Source organism: Sander lucioperca, chromosome 4 (assembly GCF_008315115.2).
Source record: "Sander lucioperca isolate FBNREF2018 chromosome 4, SLUC_FBN_1.2, whole genome shotgun sequence".
NCBI lineage: Eukaryota > Metazoa > Chordata > Actinopteri > Perciformes > Percidae > Sander > Sander lucioperca.
In genome coordinates, this window is record NC_050176.1 from 35,515,612 (window position 1) to 35,536,042 (window position 20,431).

General features: G+C 41.9%; 2 protein-coding genes across 2 annotated transcripts; both read right to left on the reverse strand.

Annotated features, from left to right (window-relative positions):
• Positions 1-3,021: 3,021 nt before the first annotated feature.
• Positions 3,022-12,412, reverse strand: LOC116036445 (E3 ubiquitin-protein ligase TRIM41-like). Its single transcript, XM_031279971.2, has 4 exons — positions 12,347-12,412; positions 12,188-12,277; positions 4,835-6,288; positions 3,022-3,093 (listed from the first exon to the last, which is right to left on the reverse strand). The coding sequence occupies exons 3-4, from the start codon at positions 6,284-6,286 to the stop codon at positions 3,022-3,024; spliced, it is 1,524 nt and encodes a 507-aa protein (XP_031135831.1). The 5' UTR covers positions 6,287-6,288; positions 12,188-12,277; positions 12,347-12,412.
• A 5,581-nt stretch (positions 12,413-17,993) lies between these two features.
• LOC118494824 (E3 ubiquitin-protein ligase TRIM39-like) lies at positions 17,994-20,109 on the reverse strand. Its single transcript, XM_036000128.1, has one exon. The coding sequence runs from the start codon at positions 20,092-20,094 to the stop codon at positions 18,418-18,420; it is 1,677 nt and encodes a 558-aa protein (XP_035856021.1). The 5' UTR covers positions 20,095-20,109; the 3' UTR covers positions 17,994-18,417.
• Positions 20,110-20,431: the final 322 nt, after the last annotated feature.

Here is a 20,431-nt window from a genome sequence, read left to right on the forward strand (position 1 = left end):
GAGAGAGAAAGAGAGAAAGAGAGAAAGAGAGAGAGAGAGAGAGAGAGAAAGAGAGAAAGAGAGAGAGAGACAGAGAGAGAAAGAGAGAAAGAGACAGAGAGAGAGAAAGAGAGAAAGAGAGAAAGAGAGAGAGAGAGAGAGAGAAAGAGAGAAAGAGAGAGAGGGGGGCGGGGGGGACTGTGTTCTACGGATCAAATTGTCCGACGTTGTTTTTCAGATCTGCATTGACTTTAATGAAGACCAGAGTGTGTGTGTGTGCGTGTGTGTGTAGCTAATTAATTTGTAATATAGTTTTATACCACTACTTCCTTTATTTACACTCAGTGCGTGAAGTAAAAAAAACTGGTTAGAGCCAGCTGACGGTTTAAAAAAGAAGAAGAAATCTCCGACAGGCAGAGACGCAACGCGAGTCTCATTCTACCAAGAACCACGTCTGAACAAACCCCACGTTTACCAGAACTCTACTGGTTAATAAGGAAGTACTACAAACCGAAGTAAAAAACAAACCTGAAGCTGAAGAAACTCTTAATGTTAACGGAAAAGACCCGCGAACCTGAGTGACTGACAGGGGCGTCGCACCGTCTCACCGGGAAAAGTGTGGGTGTTAAAACACCCACACTTTTCCCGGTGAGAGGGTTCAACACCCTCACTTTTTCTGTAGTTTTTCCACAGTTTTGCACAAACGCCTTGCGTCGAACTGCCGCCGTAGCTACGTCGTAGGCTGTGTGTAGCGATTATATTGCCTGAGTGAACAGAACTGCGGCCATAGCAACGCTCTGTTTTTCATGGCAACGGTGTGTTATACTTCGCAGCGGTCTTAACAGACCGCATTCTACATTGGAATTCAACCAATAGTCCAGTAATTTTAAGAAATGCAATGTAAGTATCTTTAGTGTTTGCCGTACATTTGTTATCACTGCTAATGTGTTACATCAATGTAAAGCTTAAAGGAGAACTCCGGGCAATTTTTACGTTAATCTTGATCACTGTCGATAGCAAAAAAAAAACGAGCCGAATCGGTGCTAGCTAACTGGAGCTGCTGCAGCTAATGCCGAGAGCTCCCACTTAGCTAGAACGGCAGTTTTGGGGGCATATCATAAAGAGTGCCTATGTGCCTCTTAACAGACACAAATTGCAATTAAAATGTCTGTGCAACATGAACAGGGCCCTTACATGACAACAAGATGCGTTTTCAACTCAGACATTGTTTAAATTCACCTACCCTGTTAGCTGCTAGCTGCCGTCTGGGATGAGTGAGTTCAGTCAGGCTTCGGTAATAATCATCAAGCAGCAGTTCCCTGTGTATTTGTAGCATATATATCCATTTTGTTTGCGATCCATCTGGCGTTGGTGAATAGTAGTCTCTGCAGTGGCGAACTGTGTGTTAGTTGCCTTAGCCAGGCTAGCAGGGCCGACCGGCATCTTTCGGCGCCCGCTGGTCTGGTGGATGTCCTCCAGAGGACAGTTCATGCTTTCGCGGCGAAATGTTTGCGGCGAAAAAAGTTTATTTCCCCCTCAAAAATAGGTAATTGAGCACTGTAGTGGTTATGATCATATCAGTGACTATGTAACTACATGGAAACGGGCCAAATGATGCCTGTTTCTTGTACAGTAATACAAGAAGAGCTAGCTAGGTTGGCCATTTGTGTTCGTAAAGTTTAATGTCCGGTGGCATTTTCATCTCTTTTTATATGCCGTTACTGTAGCTATATGCGTAACGTTAGCAGAGATTTAGAAAATGGTGTGTTTATCAGTTGTAACTACAGGATGGGAGGTAACTGCACCTTTTTAACTTCGTTAAATGAAAGCTAATATGTACGAGTAGTTTCCCATGTAAGAAGTATAACGTTCCGTAACATTAGCTACATTATAGCATTCATAATAAACGGATAAACGGATCATAATATAATTACGTATGTGCTAATTTGCATAAATAGCACAACAGATCTAAACATTGGGTATAGCCAGGTGAAAATGTCTTGTTGACATATAACAGTAAAAGACTTAATGTAAAGGTCTGAATGGAACCATTTAGGCTACCCATGAGCATTAATACATAGAGGCAGGAAGAAGTGCTTTTAACCAGTATTGATTATTGAGTGTATTAAACCAGTATTATTATTGCAGAGATGGGGTTTGGGGCTGAGTCAGTGGGACTGTTTCTGGGGGATGAGTCTGAGGGAAGAACAAGGGTAAGGAGAAGACAAAAGGTAGGTAAAATAAAAAGTGAACCCCCAGAAACCCCACGGACCCAGCCCCAAACCCCATCTCTGCAATAATAGGCTAATTAATAAAGGCTGGTTTAAAGTACTTCTTCCTGCCTCTATGTATTAATGCTCATGGGTAGCCTAAATGGTTCCATTCAGACCTTAATATTAAGTCTTTTTTCTGTTATATGTCAACAAGACATTTTCACCTGGCTATACCCAATGTTTAGATCTGTTGTGCTATTTATGCAAATTAGCACATACGTAATTAGATTATGCTCCGTTTGCCTATGTTAACAAACAGTACGATTATCCATCGTTTTTATTGTTAATAAACAAATCACATCCATCCCCCTCACTTTTGAAAAGCTTGCTACGCCCCTGGTGACTGAGGGAGAGACAGAGAGAGAGAGAGAGAGCTGTTCTCTTCTCAGTGTTCTGTGTGTGAGTGAGCAGGGCGGGACACAGCAACACAATACATCTGTATGTGTGTAGGGGAGGGGCGCTGTGACGACTAGCCTATCACAGAACGCACACACAGTCAGCTACCCAATGAGGATTTTTATTCAATCCGAGCACAGATATTGACTCGTATTACTCGTATAATACTCGTACTCGGCAAAAGTGCTTTATCTGTACCGGATACTCGTTTCAGCCGAGTATCCGGCTCAACTCTAATGGAATCATCCATCCATGTTATTTTTGGGGAAATACAATTAGGTAGTTAAAAAGAAACCCAGATTTATGATATATATATATATATTTATATAGAAATTTTGAAAACGGGAGCTGAAAAAAAAAAGGTGAGACCGATTCATCCTCCACAATCACTGCTGGTGGAAACAACCATTTCCTCCTGCCACTCCTTCACATTAAAAGCATCCAACTGGTGAAACACACAGGGAGCTTTTATTGTGAAGCAGCCACAGGAAACACAATGTACTCGTAATGAAATACAACTTCTGTGTAAACCAGCTTTTCTGTTCAGTGTTTGGTGTTCAAGTCACTGTTTACTCAGGCCTTGTGTTCAACATCTGGTTTATTTTACAGCTTTTATTTTTACAATCACATATTTACAGATTTCTTTGATTTATAAACCATCTTACCCACAAAACAAACAAAAAATAACCAAAGTGACTAATAATGAACCAAAACACTTTTCAGACAAAATAGAAACATTCATTAACCTTTTATACACGGTATAATAACGACACATATTGTGTTCTGTAGACACTGTAGACATGTAATAGACCTTAAGCTGCGTTCAGACAAAGAAAGTGATCTGCAGATTTTTGGCGGTGGGAGTGTCACTGAAACAGCCTATTTGTGTGACTTCCCAATGTAGCACAAGTACACTTTAAATTTCACACTCACTGTTTTCTGTCAGATGGTTTATAGATCTCGACATTTCCGACTGGACTTGAAGGCAGTTTTATTTCCCGGAGAAAGAGAGAAAGAAAAGAGATGAGTGAGATTGTTGTTGTTGCAGGAAACATTCGGAGGGACTGACGGAGGGACTGAGGAAACAGTCAGCTGTTCCCCAAACTCCCGGGCAGTTCAGTGCTTGTGTTTGGTGTTTTAAAACTTTCTCGTGGCAGAGATAGAGGCAGTGATGTTTCCTGTTTCCTGTATGGGACTCTCACATTGCAAAATTTTTGTCACAGGCCCACTGCGTTTTTTCTGTCTCCCCCCTGCGGCAACCCAATACCTCCATTCTATATGTACATGGAAAGACCTGCATTTTTTGTGAATGCAGACTTACTCTTAAAGGTGCCATAGATAGGATTGCGAAGATCCAGGAAAAAATTTGAACATCGACAACTTCTCAGTCCCTCCCCCCTTTCCGCTAGAGCCCAAAACAGTCACCTAAGCCCCTCCCCCCACAAGGGAGAGCTGTGCACGATAGAGAGGGCAGGACGCTATGAAATGTGTGTGCATGAGCAGTGATTGACACTCACTTAGAAACCCCCCCTGGCCCTGATAGTTGGATCTGAACAGGGAGCGGCGGATTTGTGCAAATCTCACTACAGGCTGTAGGTGGTGCCAGAGGAGCTGGATGTTTTTTTTAAATCACCTGCTTCATGTAGTTCTACTGGAACATAGGGTCAGTTTCAGTAAATATGACAGAAAGTTAGTTTTATAAGGCTTACCTACTGCACCTTTAAATGAAGGTGACTTTTGAAACTGATTTCTTCTGGAAGTTAAAATAAATGTCTGTGGATTTAACAGAGGTTTTTAAAAATAGATATTCTGATGCAGTGTTGAAGAGATGAATGCATTAAATGACTTTGTTGACTATATAATGGAATACATATTATTAAAAAAAATCTCAACAACGAAGTGTAAATCCATCACCACATTAAAAAGATAGAATATAAGATCTAAACTAATTATTAACATTTGTTTCCCTGAATGAAAATAAATAAATCAAAGTTAAGTGATTAGTTTACTCTGACAGGAGAGATGATCAGAGGGGAGGAGTTTTTGCCACAATCATTATCCCAGGGACCAAAGAATGGCAAGAGTTTCTCAGTGAAGGAGCAGCCAGTAAAGGAGTAGATAAGAGCTGCAGCATCTACGTCATAAAAGGAGACCAGACCCTCCTCATAATCCACAAACACCCCCACCTTCTGAGGAGGAGACTTCAAAGAGAAACGGACATGAGGCCCAGCAGCATCGTGGTACTCATTTGTCAAATATAAAGTCCATACATTCTGAGGGTTCAGTGTGTGGCCCTTCCTGTCGATCGACTCCCTGGCCACTCCTAAAAACCACTGAGTCTTTCCTTTAACTTGAACCTCAAAGTAAAATCTACCTGAAGAGAAACTCTGCTTTCCTAAAACAAAAATGCAACGAGAAAATCTCTCTGGGTTGTCTGGGAGATTCTTCATCACATCACTATTATTCACTTGTTTCCCATCATCAGACAGGATGAGAAAGGGAGATGCTGTATCAGGATCAAGAGTCACATCCACTGCATACTGCTGGACCCTCTTCAGCTCAGACTCAGCGAGCAACTTCTTCATCTCTTTATTGAGTGTCTCCTCCAGCTGAACCACAGCTTTCACCACAGTCCCCACACGTGACGTTGGACGGACACTGACCTCTGTCCAGTCCTTGGTGGGTGGAGGGTGGTTGGTGTTGAGGGACTGGACACTCTGGAGAAGATGGAGGTTGTCTTCAGAGCGTGAGAGCTGCTCCAGCTCAGTTCTTCTCTTCATCAGCTCAGAGATTTCCTGTTCCAGCTCTTTGATGAAAGCTTCGGCCTGTTTTTCTGTTGTTTTCTGCTTCTCTTTGATCGTGTTGATGAGCTCATTCAGGCCTCTCTCAACAGACTCCTTCAGAGAAGTGAAGACCTGAACACCTTCTGCTATCTCTCTGTCTGCATCTTCCTCACTGAGGTCGACTGAGTGTTTGATCTCCTGAATCTTCAGTCGTCTCTTCTGGATCATCTGCTGAATTTCAGCCGCTGTCTTCCCCAGCTCAGCCTTCTTTCCTTCATATCCTTCTTTTAGAGGAACAACATCATGCATCTTGTGGTCTGAAACAGTGCAGATCATGCAGACACATGTCTGGTCGGTCTTACAGAACAGCTCCAGAGGTTTATCGTGCTCCGTACACATCCTGTCTTCCAGGTTCTCCACAGGGTCGATCAGCTGATGTCTTTTCAGACCTGACATGGTCAGATGAGGCTCCAGGTGAGTCTCACAGTAGGAGGCCAGACACACCAGGCAGGACTTCAGGGCCTTCAGTTTGGTTCCAGTGCAGACGTCACAGGGAACTTCTCCTGGTTTGGACTCTTGTTGCTCTGAGCTGCTGCTGCTGGCTTTCTGTTGAGCTGACTGTCTGAACTGAGCAACCATCTCAGAGAACAAAGTGTTGACGTGCAGCTCAGGTTTTGTGTTGAAAACCTTGTTACACATCTGACACAGGTACTGGTCATTAGTATTCCAGTGTTCAGTGATGCAGTTTTTGCAGAAGTTGTGACCACATGGTATGGTGACAGGATCAGTGAACACATCCAGACAGATGGAGCACAGAAACTGATCTTCAGATGGCAGATAGTTTGCAGCAGCCATATCTACAGGTGTGTGAAAGAAAAGAAAAACATCTTAAAATAGTGTTTTAATTATTTAAGAAGAAGGTGTTTTGACTTGCACCAAACTGTGAGCAACAAGGAACATTTAAATCATGCTGACAAAGTGAAGCTCGCTACTCTGACAAAAAGGCACTGAATATATCCACACAGGGGTGGAGACAGACATTGTAAAAATTCGGGGCTCAGCCCGGTTTAAAGTGGCTAAATGCACTATATATTTAAAGACATTTGAGATAATACAATGCCTCAATATCTGCGCTGGGTTGTTATTGCTGTGGTTGGTGGTGCATGGTACCTGCACGACCTATGTGTAAGTTCAAACATATGCTGCATTCCAAACAACCCGTAACCCGTGTTTTCACAACCTTCTATTCGCGAAAGTGCCCTGGAACGGCAGTCAAACCGTTACCGTTAAACCCGTAAGTTACTACCCGTGAACTGGTACCAGATGGTTGTACTCCCAGTTACAGTTTTTGACATCACACAAACATAAACAACAATGGTGACCCCTGTTGATGCTGTGTGGTGGTTAACGGTGAGAAATAGAAATAAATAGACATGAATAGGCAACGTAAAGTAATTCCGCACATTGTAACCAAACAATACACATACGACTGTGTACTACTTAGGGGTGTCACGATTCTCCAAATCCTCCATTCGATTACATTTTCAATTCTAAGGTCACGATTCAATTCTCGATTTTTACTTTTTTTTTTTTTTAAATACTAAAAAAATAATAAACTTGTATGTAATATAATATCTGACCTTTGTTCGCAATGTACCACATTACATTGTCACATTGAAAACATGTAACATAATGTAACAATAACATATCTTCAGTCAATTGGAAACTTGACAATTTGTCAATAAAGTAAAATGAAAAAAAAAAGTTTACCGACAATTCTGAGGGCAGACGCCTCGCACCACATGGAGTTTGGTGTTAAAGCCCCCAACGTCGCCTTCCAGGCAGCGCTGCCTGGAAGGCACTAGGATTAGGCAATGGTTATGGTTGAAGACGACGGTAGCAGCGCTGCCTTGAAGGCTTAGTTGGGGGCTTAAAACACCATCGAGCACAGCAGCTGAGCAGAACAATAGCAAATAGGGCGACTCGGGCAGTCCGCTAAATTGTTGCTCTCTCTAAACCAAAATTAGTTGCTCTGTTTAGGCTACAAAACGTTCATGCAGGCTGAAATTCAACGGTGCGGTTTTGTTGGGATAAAGCTATAAGCAGAAGGAATATCCGCTAGCTGCTAGGCTAATGTGCAATGGTAAACACACAGAATATGGTACACGCACATAGCAGAGCTTGCAAACTGTGGCTTTTTTGTCGACAACGTGAACGTTGTCAACATAAGTCACAGGAAATCGAAAATACTTCCACACTTTCACACACTTCAGTGAAAGAGGAGGGCGCTCAAGTTCTGTCGATGTGTCTCCAGCATCTGCAGTTGCCATGCTATCTTTTGACTGGCTGTAGCTAAGTTACAGGAGGTTGACTGACTCGCAGCACTTCAACACGTGTTTTTTTCCGCTTGACAAGCTGACCGGACGTGACATGGGTGTGTGGCAGACGATTCCATTTTTTTATTCGACATTCAAGATTGTGACTTAATTTCGATCGATTTCAAATCGAAATCGTGACACCCTTAGTACTACTGCAGGTTATGTTTATTAAATGAAGCCCAAAATATGTCGCCGTCTAGAAATCGCTAGTATCAGCTAGCGCTAGCTAACGTCAACATTAGGTAGCCGCTAGCTAATGCTAGCTAGAAGGGTTTGTTGTGACTTTGCCTTAAACACTAGCGAGTCGTGAGTCCTGACTTGAAGTCGTAACTTACGGGTTAAAATTGTGTCTGGAACGCAGCAACAGACTAGTCTGAACCTATCTTTAATTAGGTTGGAGTTTACGCGCTACTAACATTTTAAGGGTTGCACCAGCTGAAAAAGTTCTAAGGCAGAAGTTAAAACTTCAATCTTACACCTCGCCTTGGTGGATGTAAAGTCCTCTGTAAGATAGAGGTGGTCATAGCATATCGTTTAACAGGTGGTATAACTTGAAGAATTAAGAGGAGTGACCAACTATTTAGCTTCAGCAAAGCGTTATCAAAATATATATTGTCTAACATTAGGGGTGGGAATCTTTTACCATCTCACGATTCAATTCGATTCCGATTCTTGAGGCCACGATTCGATTCAAAATCGATTTTCGATTCAAAAAGATTTTCGATTCAAAACGATTCGATTTTATCCATAATGATTTCTAATCGGGTTTCTGATCATGATCTACTCTCATCTGCTTTGCTATACAGAATGACAAACGGAGACATTAAAGTGTCTTTTTCACATTTATTAAGTTCAATTCTCAGGGAAGTGCCTTTTATCAAAAACATTGTCTGGTTCTCAATTGCTACTCATTAGTAGCTAGCTATAAAATAAGTTGGAACAAAAATAAAGTGCTTCTTCATAATACAAAATGGTTGAAAATAGATGCATTTCCCAGGAAAGTTGCAGTTTACCACAAATATCATGTAGAACATAACCGGTGAAGACAAAAAAACATCTATATTTCTCAGTCAGACTCAGTAACTTAAAGAATAACAAGTTATGAAAATAAAGTGCTTCTTTCAAAATGAAAAATAGTACCCCTAAGCTACCTGTCTCTGAAATGTTCATGACAGTGTCTCTTGCAACAATAGAACTGTAAACTGCAACTGATTATATGATTTTCAACAAATCATGAAAAAAACTGGACATGAACTGTGTCCAAGGTTACTGTCCATTTGCAGATGCAACATTCAGGTTCTTTTGCAGGAAAAGAAGCTGATCAACATGTGCAGGAGTGAGACTGCTTCGCTGTGCTGTCACTATATCTCCAGCGGTGGAGAAAACTCTCTCAGCTGCAACGCTAGTGCCAGGGATACACAAGTATCGCTTAGCCAGTCCAGCTAAGAGAGGAAAAGCTGTCTGATGGGTCCTCCACCAGCTGAGCGGGTTCTCTGCCAGAGACAGGGGAGGGGCTTCAAGATACTTCTTCAGTTCCTCTTCAGCTCTGGAGCTGGCAGATCTACGGACAACACTGACCTCAGTAAATGTCTTGCCCAATAGCGTGACCAGTGCAGAGGGCCTTCTTTTTGGAGCAGGGCCTTCTTCTTGCTGTGGTGTCTCAGACTCAACCTCAGCCTCTTCTGAGTTCACTTGTCTCTACAGAAACAATTCAACAATCATGTCAGTCATAATCAATTACAGGGATGCAAACACATGTATGGTCAAAAAAGACAGAGGTTATTATCGAAGCCCTCGCCCCGCGGCAAATTTCCAGATACTTACATAATTGTGATGAATTTAATCCTTTTTAAGTTATTATTTTGCAGTGTAAGATTACAGTTAACACCTTTAAATATTACATCCATTTTCAGCAAGCATAAATGTCTTACACATTTTAGAAAATATATATTACTCAAGAACAGATAATTTACCTCAAGTGCTGCAGCCTCTGCAACTACATTGGCATGGATTTCCAGCTGGTCCTCCTCAGTGAGGAAAGGCAGGGCCTTGAATCTGGGGTCCAAAAAGGAAGCAGAGTACAGCATGCGCTTATCCCGTGCAGAACTGTATCTTTTCCCCAGATCATCGTGGATTGCCAGTTTGATTTCCCGAATAACTGGTGTGTCAGCAGCAGCAATGCCAGCTGCCTCCGTGTCGTGCAGCAATTGAGCATGCAAAGGAGCAATAACTGAGAGTGTAGGCGTAGAATCCTCTGACATTATGTGGGTTGCGTCTTTCATTGGTTTCAGCGCCGATGCTATTTCCTCAGCAGTGGAGATGTCGGTGTCGCTGAGTGTGCAGATGTCACTTCCAGATTTTCTCACCTGGGGGGAGAGCAGCGCGGCACAAATAGCAGGCTGCTGCTCTAGGAATCGTTCTATCATGTCCAGCGCGCTGTTCCAGCGTGTAGCGACATCCGTTTTCAGTTTGTGCACCGGTAACTGCAGAAGTTTCTGCTTTTCCAGCAGTTCATGATTTGCAATGGCGCTGCGGTGGAAGAAACCAGTAATTCGCCTGATCCTCCCAAGCAGTCGTGACACCGTGGTGAGCTTCAGAGCTCGTTGTGCAGCCAGGTTGAGAGTATGGGCAAAACATGTAATGTGTGCCAAGTTGTCAATCTGTGCAGCGGCGAGCATGTTGGCAGCATTATCAGTCACAATCACCAGATCCGAGACCGTCAGCTCCCATTCATTAGCAACGGAGTGAAACATGGCATTGACATTTACGGCTGTATGGCTCTCGTGCATCACACGAGTTTGCAAAACACGGGATTCGAGCACCCACGTATCAGTTATGTAGTGAGCGGTGAATGTCACAAAAGACTTGGTTGCTCTTGATGTCCATGCATCACATGTTAGTGCCACTCTGGTCGTTTCGGTTAGGGCACTGGCGACCTTTCTTTTAGTCTCATTGTAAAGCTGTGGCACAGCTGTCTCAGTGAAAAACTTGCGGGACGGTATGGTGTACCTCGGCTCTGCTGTCTGTAACATGCAGACGAACCCCTCGTTCTCCACCACACTGTAAGGCCTTAGGTCTTTGGCGATGAAGCAGGCGATAGACCGAGTTATTTTTTTGCCCTCTCGGAGTTGGCAGGAAGTTTCGTGAAGCACTGCAGTGTGCGTTGGTCTGCAGCTGGCGGCTGCTCTGTGTCGCTGAGCTCCGGGTGATGCCTATTAATATGAGCCCGCGCATTTGTTGTGCTGCCGAAGTACTTGGTCTTCGTTTTGCAAAGCTTGCACACTGTGTGTGTCATGTCCAGCGCAGTGCTTCCAGGCATTCGGTAAAAACCGAAATTACGCCAAACTTTAGCTTTAAGTGAAGACGGGGTTGGTTGGATCTCCCTCTCATCCATATTTGCTTCCTCTTTGTTCTAGTGATTTACCGCTCACGTTCAAAAACCGGCTGCGTGGTGACGTCCGGACGTCCCGGATAGGCTAGTTACAAAAATGGAGGCGAACAGCCAGCTGATTTTATTTATTTATTAAATCGATTCTTGGACATTTCAGATCGATTCTGAATCGTTGCAAATGAGAATCTAGATTCTTCTGTGAATCGATTTTTTGGCACACCCCTATCTAACATTTCATATTCTCTAGCTGCTTCACAATAAAAGCCTCCCACTAGTTTTCTTGTGGAAAGCTTTTATTGTGAAACAGCCAGAGGAAATAGAGGAAGCAGTATGCAATTAGTAAACTGACAGAAAACCACAGAGATTCAGTTCCACGTTCCTAATGTCCCTGTGTCCAAGTTTTATTAAAGAACAGCACTGCTAACAAAGTTTTTTTTTTTGGGGGGGGGGGGGCTTTTCCCTTTATTAGATAGTGACAGTGGATAGACAGGAAAAGGGGAGAGAGATGGGGGATGGCACGCAGAAAAGGGCAGCAGGTTGGATTCGAACCCGCACCGCTTCAAAGGACTCAGCCTACATGGGACACACGCTCTTACTGGGTGAGCTAGAGGCCCTTACTTGAACACATTTCATTTCCTCCAGCTGCTTCACATTAAAAGCCTCCCACTGGTTCTCTGGTTGAAAGCTTTTATTGTGAAACAGCCAGAGAAGATAGAGGAAGCTGTATTCATGAAGCGATCCGTAAACAGTAACAATAGCAGTAAAGTAGGAAGTAATCTAAACTCCAGTCCTGAGAACTGACACAGAGAGACTGTTTAAAGCTGTTAAAGTGATCTACTGTATAGTGGGCCTGTAGACAAACAGCCATAGTTATATTGTTACCAATTTCACAAGAAATTAAAAGAGAGGACCTTCCTGCCTGAGTAGAGCTGAAGTTTAGTGTTAATCCTGGTTGTAGAAAGTGTAAATCTGATCAGCTGTACTCACCAGTGTTTGGCAGAGACTCTGCTGTGTTGTTGAGAAAGACCTGATGAAGTCAGTTTGACTTTTCTTTCAGAGAGAAACAGAGACTTGTCTCTACTGCAGCGTGGCTGACACTCTTGACTGACAAACTGACAAACTTCACTTTCATTTCTGGAGTGTGACGTTGAAGCTCTCCTCTTTCCAGTGTTGCTCCTCCTCTTACTGCAGCTCTGTTGTTTGTTTCCTCCCTCTCATGTTCACTCTTACTGTGAAATACCAGGGTGTTGTCTGATTAATATGGAACAAAGGTCATGCTATAACTAACAGGTTATTATGTTTGTTGGAACTTTAAGGTGCCTCAGCTTTACTTTAACCAGGAGAGTTTAGTTTAGTTTATTGGACACAAATAGAAACCTCCACACATCTGCAACATGTCAATGATATGATAATGTTTGTTTTAACTTACAGAACAATCAGAGCTAAGTCACGTTCAGCGTTACATTCATACAACTTCTGATTTTAACCTAAACCATGATCTTTTTCTAAACTTAACTTTGTAGTTTCTGTGCCTAAACATAACCAAACTGCGACCGTTTCCCAACGTTAACGAGTTGTTTAAAACCGCGACCGTTCCGTTCTCTGGTTTAGATATGAGGATGAAAAACTTTTGAGGTACCTCTTAGGACATGTATCAAGAATGCATGCACAATTCCTTATTTTCACCTCGCACACACACATAAAAAGCATGCACATACTCAACTTTCAAAAAAAAGGTGAGACCGATTCATCCTCCACAATCACTGCTGGTGGAAACAACCATTTCCTCCTGCCGCTCCTTCACATTAAAAGCATCAAACTGGTGAAACACACAGGGAGCTTTTATTGTGAAGCAGCCACAGGAAACACAATGTACTCGTAATGAAATACAACTTCTGTGTAAACCAGCTTTTCTGTTCAGTGTTTGGTGTTCAAGTACTATATTTTAATATGATATGTAATCTGCAGATTTTTGGTAGGGTTGTGCAGCGGTGTTTGTGTGTGTGTGTGTGTGTGTGTGTGTGTGTGTGTGTGTGTGTGTGTGTGTGTGTGTGTGTCTGTCTGTCTCTCTTTTCCTATAATGTCATTTTTTCTACCAATATGTAAATGTTTACACTTTTCAGGATTAATTTTTAATAGCCACTGACCACACAATTAGCCATGCTACATATATAGCATATATACAAGTATAGTTGGTGATTAATTTAATAGTTGATAACTAATTGATTAATCTTTGCAGCTCTAAAACAGACTTTATCTAAGAGCCTTTCTTGGTTTTATTTGATCTTAAACCTCCTTTGAACTGTCTTTGATTTCTATTAAAAAGTATTTTTCCTATTCTTACAGAACAGGTTTTTATACACCAAAAATAATGTCGGCATTATTATTCACTTTGTTACTTTTTAACGGTAGACATTTTTTGTTGCTTATCAAACTTTTTTTTCTATGTTTTTGGCGCGTTATACAATGTTTTGGTGTTTTTTCTACATTTTTGTCTGTTTTGTGAAGCACTTTGTAACGTAGATTTTGAAAAGCTCTCTATAAATAAAGATTAGTATTGACAGTGTTTCTTGTTGTTTTTTTGTCCTCTGCAGGTTTCCTGGTTTCAAAGAGGTGCGACTCGTCCCGGGGAAACACGACATCTCCTTCGTGGAGTTTGAGAGCGAGACGCAGGCGGGCGTGGCTAAAGACGCACTGCAAGGCTGCCGAATCACAGCCACCTGCGCCATGAAGATCACGTACGCCAAGAAGTAGTCCCCGAGTTCAGTCGCTGGACACACAGAGACTCTGAGGGGGAGAAAGGGGGAGATGGTCCCTGGATTACCGTCGGGTTCCCACATTGATTTTTGTAAATCATACAGAGCTGGTTTTTTTTTTTCTTTCTACTTTTTTTGATTTGTTTGGTAAAATTCAGTCCCGTCGTTCACGAGGTCGAGCAGATAATCTCTGGCCTACATCTTGTTTTGTAAAATAAAAGGCTTTTACATAATTGTTGCTCTTTAAATGAGAGTTTTCCTCCTGATAACGTGTGTGTGTGTGTGTGTGTGTGTGTGTGTGTGTGTGTGTGTGTGTGTGTGTGTGTGTGTGAACATGTCAGCCAGTGCTACAGTCTGGCTCATTGATGTGGTGTTTTTATGATAAATATCCGATCTTTGCCCGAACCCGACGGGACCCGACGGTCCCGGTCTTCATTTCTATCATGTTACACGGGCTCAGGCAGGTGAAGCGTTTCGATTGGCGTGTAAATGGATGCTGAGGAGGTGAAACAGAAGCTGGCTTCTGGAGGACTTATTTTATTTCTTTGTTCCAACTTCCACGTGGCCGATAGCCTCCGTTAGTCATGAATAAATTATGTTAAAAAATGTATAAATTACTCATTCTTGACGAAAGACAAGAGCTGTGTGCGTGCGGCGCAGTCTCTTTTTTCTTTCTCTCCCTTTTCCGCCGAGTGGTGCGTGTGCCCGCTCGCTGTGTGAAGAGCGCGTCCGCGCTATTCTCCGACACTCTAATCACAGCTGATAGACGGCCTTTTGTTCAGTCGGGCTGTAAACGGGTTCGGGCTTTTAAAAAGCTGTCAATCAGAATGTACTTGTCGGGCTCGGGCCAAATTCTGTCGGGCTCGGGCCTTGTCGGGCCGAACTTTTAAGGCCCGATTACAGCTCTAATACACACACACAATACATGTTAGTAGATTCATTCACTGTTGAAAAGAAAGATCAGAGCCGGCACTAGTCTGCCTCGGACGGTTTAGACATTACAGTTTTTCCGATCGCTATGGCACTTTTTTCAATACTTTTAACAACTTTCCTAAACTCTTAACACAGTTAGCACAACATCCGTCTGTGTAGGCTACACATTTAACACATTTCTTGTTGCTTTGACACAAAATGCATACAGTTAACACAAATGTAAAATGCCTGAACTTCTTTTACACACAAGCTCCACCAAGCATTTACTAAACCCAACAAAACAAAAATGTAGAGAGGCTTCAAGAGAAACTGCAGTCCAAAACACAATCTATGATCAATACAATATACTGTTGTCTATTGTATAAGGGCAGACCTGACACATATGAAATAATGTAGTTTCTGTAATTCCATCTGATGTTAGTGTTTGTATGACATTGTTCTATGATTGACTAAATGTTCCTGTTGGGAGAGAACATGTCTTAGTGTTCTGGAAGAATTATTAGACTTAGACACATGATTGCATTGTTTTGGTGGACACAGTGTATTGTGTTAGTGAATTATTGTATTTTGAAAATCAGTGTTGGAGTTTAGTTTTCAATGTGTGATTTTGAGCATGAAATTAACTGTTTTGCCAGTTGTGTGTTGTAGGTGTGTTGGTGCGTTAAGAGTTTAGGAAAGTTGCTAAAAGTATTGAAAAAATTGTCATAGCGATCGTGAAAAACTGTATGACTGATCATCTAAATCCTTATGGAGAATATCACTGTCATTTTTACTTCCGGAACAAAACTGTCAGATGATGGGACATAGGAGAAGGAGAAGAGGAGATTGTTTCCTGGTGGATATAATGACCCAGTAATGGGAGAGTGGGTTAAATCCACCATGAAGTGTTGTAACCGACTGGTAGTGATGCCTGAATGATCTCATCAGAATACAGAAATTGAAATAAAAGATATTTTTCCTGTAGGGATGTCACGCCTACTGCGACTGATTCTGTAATGTTAATGGATGTTATACTTCATGAAAATGCTATAAAAGCCCACATACTTTGGGAAGAAACTGTCAGTCAGCCTCTTTCCCAAAACTTAACCTCGTGTTGTCTTCTTGTCCACTTTCCTTCCAGGTCAAAATTTAAAAAATGATTTTTTTTTTTGGCGCTCTTAACTACCGTTTTTAATGCTTTTTTGACATTTTTATAACTTTTTCTAACATTTCTGCTGATATTTCTGTCGCTTTTTTTCTGTGCTTTTGACGTTTTAAACGTTTTTGTCATTTAGTTCAACGCTTTTTTTTTATTCGTGGTCAATAAACCTAATTTAAACGACATTATAACTAATTTTTAGGTTTAAAAAAAGCAGAAATTATGAATTATTTTGACTAAAAGTTAAGATCAGAAGATGTTTGTGACTGCAGACGTCTCCCGTTAGGACTAACTGTCCTCCACTGATCAGCATCTCCAGACACAGATGGAGCAGTAGGTCCTGGAGACCTCGGTCCTCTCTGATGAGGACCTGGCTCTGATCTGAGCTCAGTTTGGGTTTACTCAGCTGGGTCACCGCTCTGCTGTGATTGGTTGTTGTGGTCCGGAGTGTTTTTGGACAGACCCTGGGAACAAATGATGGATGAGGGTGTGTGTGTTTGGTGTGTGTGTAGGCTATGTGTGTGTGTGTGTGTGTGTGTGTGTGTGTGTGTGCGCGTGTTGGGTCGCAAGACGTCGTGAACGCGCCTCGCGGTCTTTCTGTCAACCAGTCGGTGGATCAGCGCGGGTGAAGAAGCAGCTTCAGGTCTGTATCCCACACTATTATCTCCTTTTATTTCTTATTCTACACTATTATCTCCTTTTATTTCTTATTCCACACTATTATCTCCTTTTATTTCTTATTCTACACTATTATCTCCTTTTATTTCTTATTCCACACTATTATCTCCTTTTATTTCTCATTCCACACTATTATCTCCTTTTATTTCTTATTCTACACTATTATCTCCTTTTATTTCTTATTCCACACTATTATCTCCTTTTATTTCTTATTCCCGCTCAGAATTCAGACGGACAGAACGTCACTTTATCTCTTAAATGACGTCATTTAATGGAATCATTTAACGTCTGTTTAATCCTGTCTGACGTCAGCTGGAGAGAATCTTTAACGGAGTCTAACCTGGACGTCTGATTTTAGACATTTCACTCATTAAATGGAGATTTCAGCCTGAAAACTTTCTCCACTTCGGAGCACCGTCCAACCCTTTATCGCCTGCATTCTGATTCAGATGTCTTCATTTATGTAAAGGAAATTATAATAGGTTTTTGGCGGGGTTGCAGCGGTCAGTTGTGATTATTAAACTAGCCTATAGGTTGACATGATGAGGTCTCAGTTGTGATTATTAAAATAGTCTATAGGTTGACATGATGAGGTCTCAGTTGTTAGGGACGAACACACACACACACACACACACACACACACACACACACACACTATTATTTTGACTCAATCGCACACACACCATCCTGCTGACACAAATACCAAATTTGCACCAAATGTGGATTAATCCGCCGCTGAAAATAGTTCCAAACAAATACACTATGCTTTTCAATGGCAGGAACTTTCCCCGGAAACTAGGAACCTTTGAGACTGTCCTCCCCCCAAAATAATTGCCACATTAGTTGTTTGTTCAAGCAGCAATTATGACTCAAAGTTATGTTTAAAGTGGCCGTAGTAGTTATGATGGAAGCAAAGCAGGAAGTAAAGTATAAACGTGGCAGGTTTACAGTATTTTTAATTTACAATCACATACAGTATTTACAGATTTCTTTAACTCATAAGCTGTTTTACCAGTATTCACAAAACAAATAACAAGTGACCAGTAAATAACCAAAACAATTAAAAAATAGAAATATTCATTAACTTTTTATACCCGGTAATACAACGACATGTGTTCTGTAGACGCTATAAAAGGTCTTCCTCTTAAATGAAATTTAATAACACAATCAAATATTCAGCAACATTTTTCCTGTGGCTGCACATCAAATAGAAAAATTAAAAGTTTTTGTGTGCAAAAAACACCCAATTCAATTTAGAAACATTTATTAGTGATTCTTTTTGTTCTTTAAGAGAATTTTGTTGGGCTTTCCACCTTCAATGGATAGGACAGCTAGGTGAGAAAGGGGATGACATGCAAGAAATCATCACAGGTCGGAGTCAAACCCTGGACCTCTGCCTCGAGGCATAAACCTCCAAGTTTATGTGCGCCTGCTCTACCCACTGAGCCAACCCGGCCACAGTGATTCTTTGAAAGTGAAAAAAAATGTTTGTGGGTTTAAATAGAAATTCTGTTATGATGCAGAGTTGAAGAGATGAATGCATCAAATTAATTTGTTGCCTGTGTAATGGGAAGCATATAATAATCAAAACAATGAAGTGTAAATCAATCTCCGTAGGAAACAGATTCTGTAAACAAATAAGATGTAAACTATAAAATGTAATTTTTTTCCCTTGAATAGAAATATATCAATACATGAAATAAGATGAGTGATTAGTTTACTCTGACAGGAGAGATGATCAGAGGGGCAGAGTTTTTACCACCATAATTAATACCAGTATAGAAGTATGGGAAGAGTTTCTCAGTGAAGGAGCAGCCAGTAAAGGAGTAGATAAGAGCTGCAGCATCTACGTCATAAAAGGAGACCAGACCCTCCTCATAATCCACAAACACCCCCACCTTCTGAGGAGGAGACTTCAGAGAGAGAAGGACACCAGGGTCATCAAGAGCTCCGTACTCATTTCCATTTATCAACACTATAGTCCAGTAACCATCCTCAGGGCTCAGTTTTATTTGTCCCTTCCTGTTGATCGACTCTCTGGCCACTCCTAAAGCCCATTCAGTCTTTCCTTTAACTTGAACCTCAAAGTAAAATCTGCCTGAAGTGAAACTCTGCTTTCCTAAAACGCAGGGATTGAGATAAAATCTCTCTGGGTTGTCTGGGAGATTCTTCCTCACATCACCATGATTTACTTGTTTCCCATCATCAGACAGGATGAGTTTAGGATGTGCTGTATCAGGATCAAGAGTCACATCCACTGCATACTGCTGGACCCTCTTCAGCTCAGACTCAACCAGCTTCTTCATCTCTTTACTGAGTGTCTCCTCCAGCTGAACCACAGCTTTCACCACAGTCCCCTCATATGATGGACGGACGCTGACCTCTGTCCAGTCCTTGGTGGGTGGAGGTTGTTGGATGTTTAGGGACTGGACACTCTGGAGAAGATGGAGGTGGTCTTCAGAGCGTAACACCTGCTCCACCTCAGTGCTTCTCTTCATCAGCTCAGAGATTTCCTGTTCCAGCTCTTTGATGAAAGCTTCAGCCTGTTTTTCTGTTGTTTTCTGCTTCTCTTTGATCGTGTTGATGAGCTCCTTCAGGCCTCTCTCAACAGACTCCTTCAGAGAAGTGAAGACCTGAACACCTTCTGCTATCTCTCTGTCTGCATCTTCCTCACTGAGGTCGACTGAGTGTTTGATCTCCTGAATCTTCAGTCGTCTCTTCTGGATCATCTGCTGAATTTCAGCCTCTGTCTTCTCCAGCTCTGCCTTCTTTCCTTCATATTCTTCTTTCAGAGGAACAACATCATGCATCTTGTGGTCTAAAACAGTGCAGAGCATGCAGACACATGTCTGGTCGGTCTTACAGAACAGCTCCAGAGGTTTATCGTGCTTCGTACACATCCTGCCTTCCAGGTTCTCCACAGGGTCGATCAGCTGATGTCTTTTCAGACCTGACATGGTCAGATGAGGCTCCAGGTGAGTCTCACAGTAGGAGACCAGACACACCAGGCAGGACTTCAGGGCCTTCAGTTTGGTTCCAGTGCAGACGTCACAGGGAACTTCTCCTGGTTTGGACACTTGTTGCTCTGAGCTGCTGCTGCTGGCTTTCTGTTGAGCTGACTGTCTGAACTGAGCAACCATCTCAGAGATGAAAGTGTTGATGAGCAGCTCAGGTTTTGTGTTGAAAACCCTTTTACACATCGGACACAGGTACTGGTCATTAGTATTCCAGTGTTCATTGATGCAGTTTTTGCAGAAGTTGTGACCACATGATGTGGTGACAGGATCAGTGAACACATCAAGACAGATGGAGCACAGAAACTGATCTTCAGATGGCAGATAGTTTGCAGCAGCCATATCTACACATAGGTTAAAAGAAAAGAAAAACATATTAAATATTAGTTATTAATAAAAGTTTTAATTATTTAAAAAAGGGGTTTTGACTTGCACCAAACTGTGAGCAACAAGGAACATTTAAATCATGCTGACAAAGTGAAGCTCGCTACTCTGACAAAACGAAACTGAATATATCCACACAGGGGTGGAGACAGACATTGTAAAAATCTGGGGCTCACCACGGTTTACAGCGGCTAAATGCACTATATATATATATATATATATTAGGGCTGTCAAAATAACGCGTTAATTTCGATTAATTAATCTGAGAAGAAATAACACAGATTAACGCAGATTAATCCATTCCATATTGACGTTTGACCCGGAGCCG

What these genes read in the sequence shown, in the direction of transcription:
- LOC116036445 (XM_031279971.2), bottom strand. Translation starts at nt 6,286, where the DNA reads ATGGCTGCTGCAAACTATCTGCCATCTGAAGATCAGTTTCTGTGCTCC. An exon ending in TGAAGTCTCCTCCTCAGAAG is followed by an intron (nt 3,094 to 4,834) that starts GTGGGGGTGTTT and finishes GTGTTTCACCAG; the next exon opens with TTGGATGCTTTTAATGTGAA.
- LOC118494824 (XM_036000128.1), bottom strand. Translation starts at nt 20,094, where the DNA reads ATGTTTTTCTTTTCTTTTAACCTATGTGTAGATATGGCTGCTGCAAAC.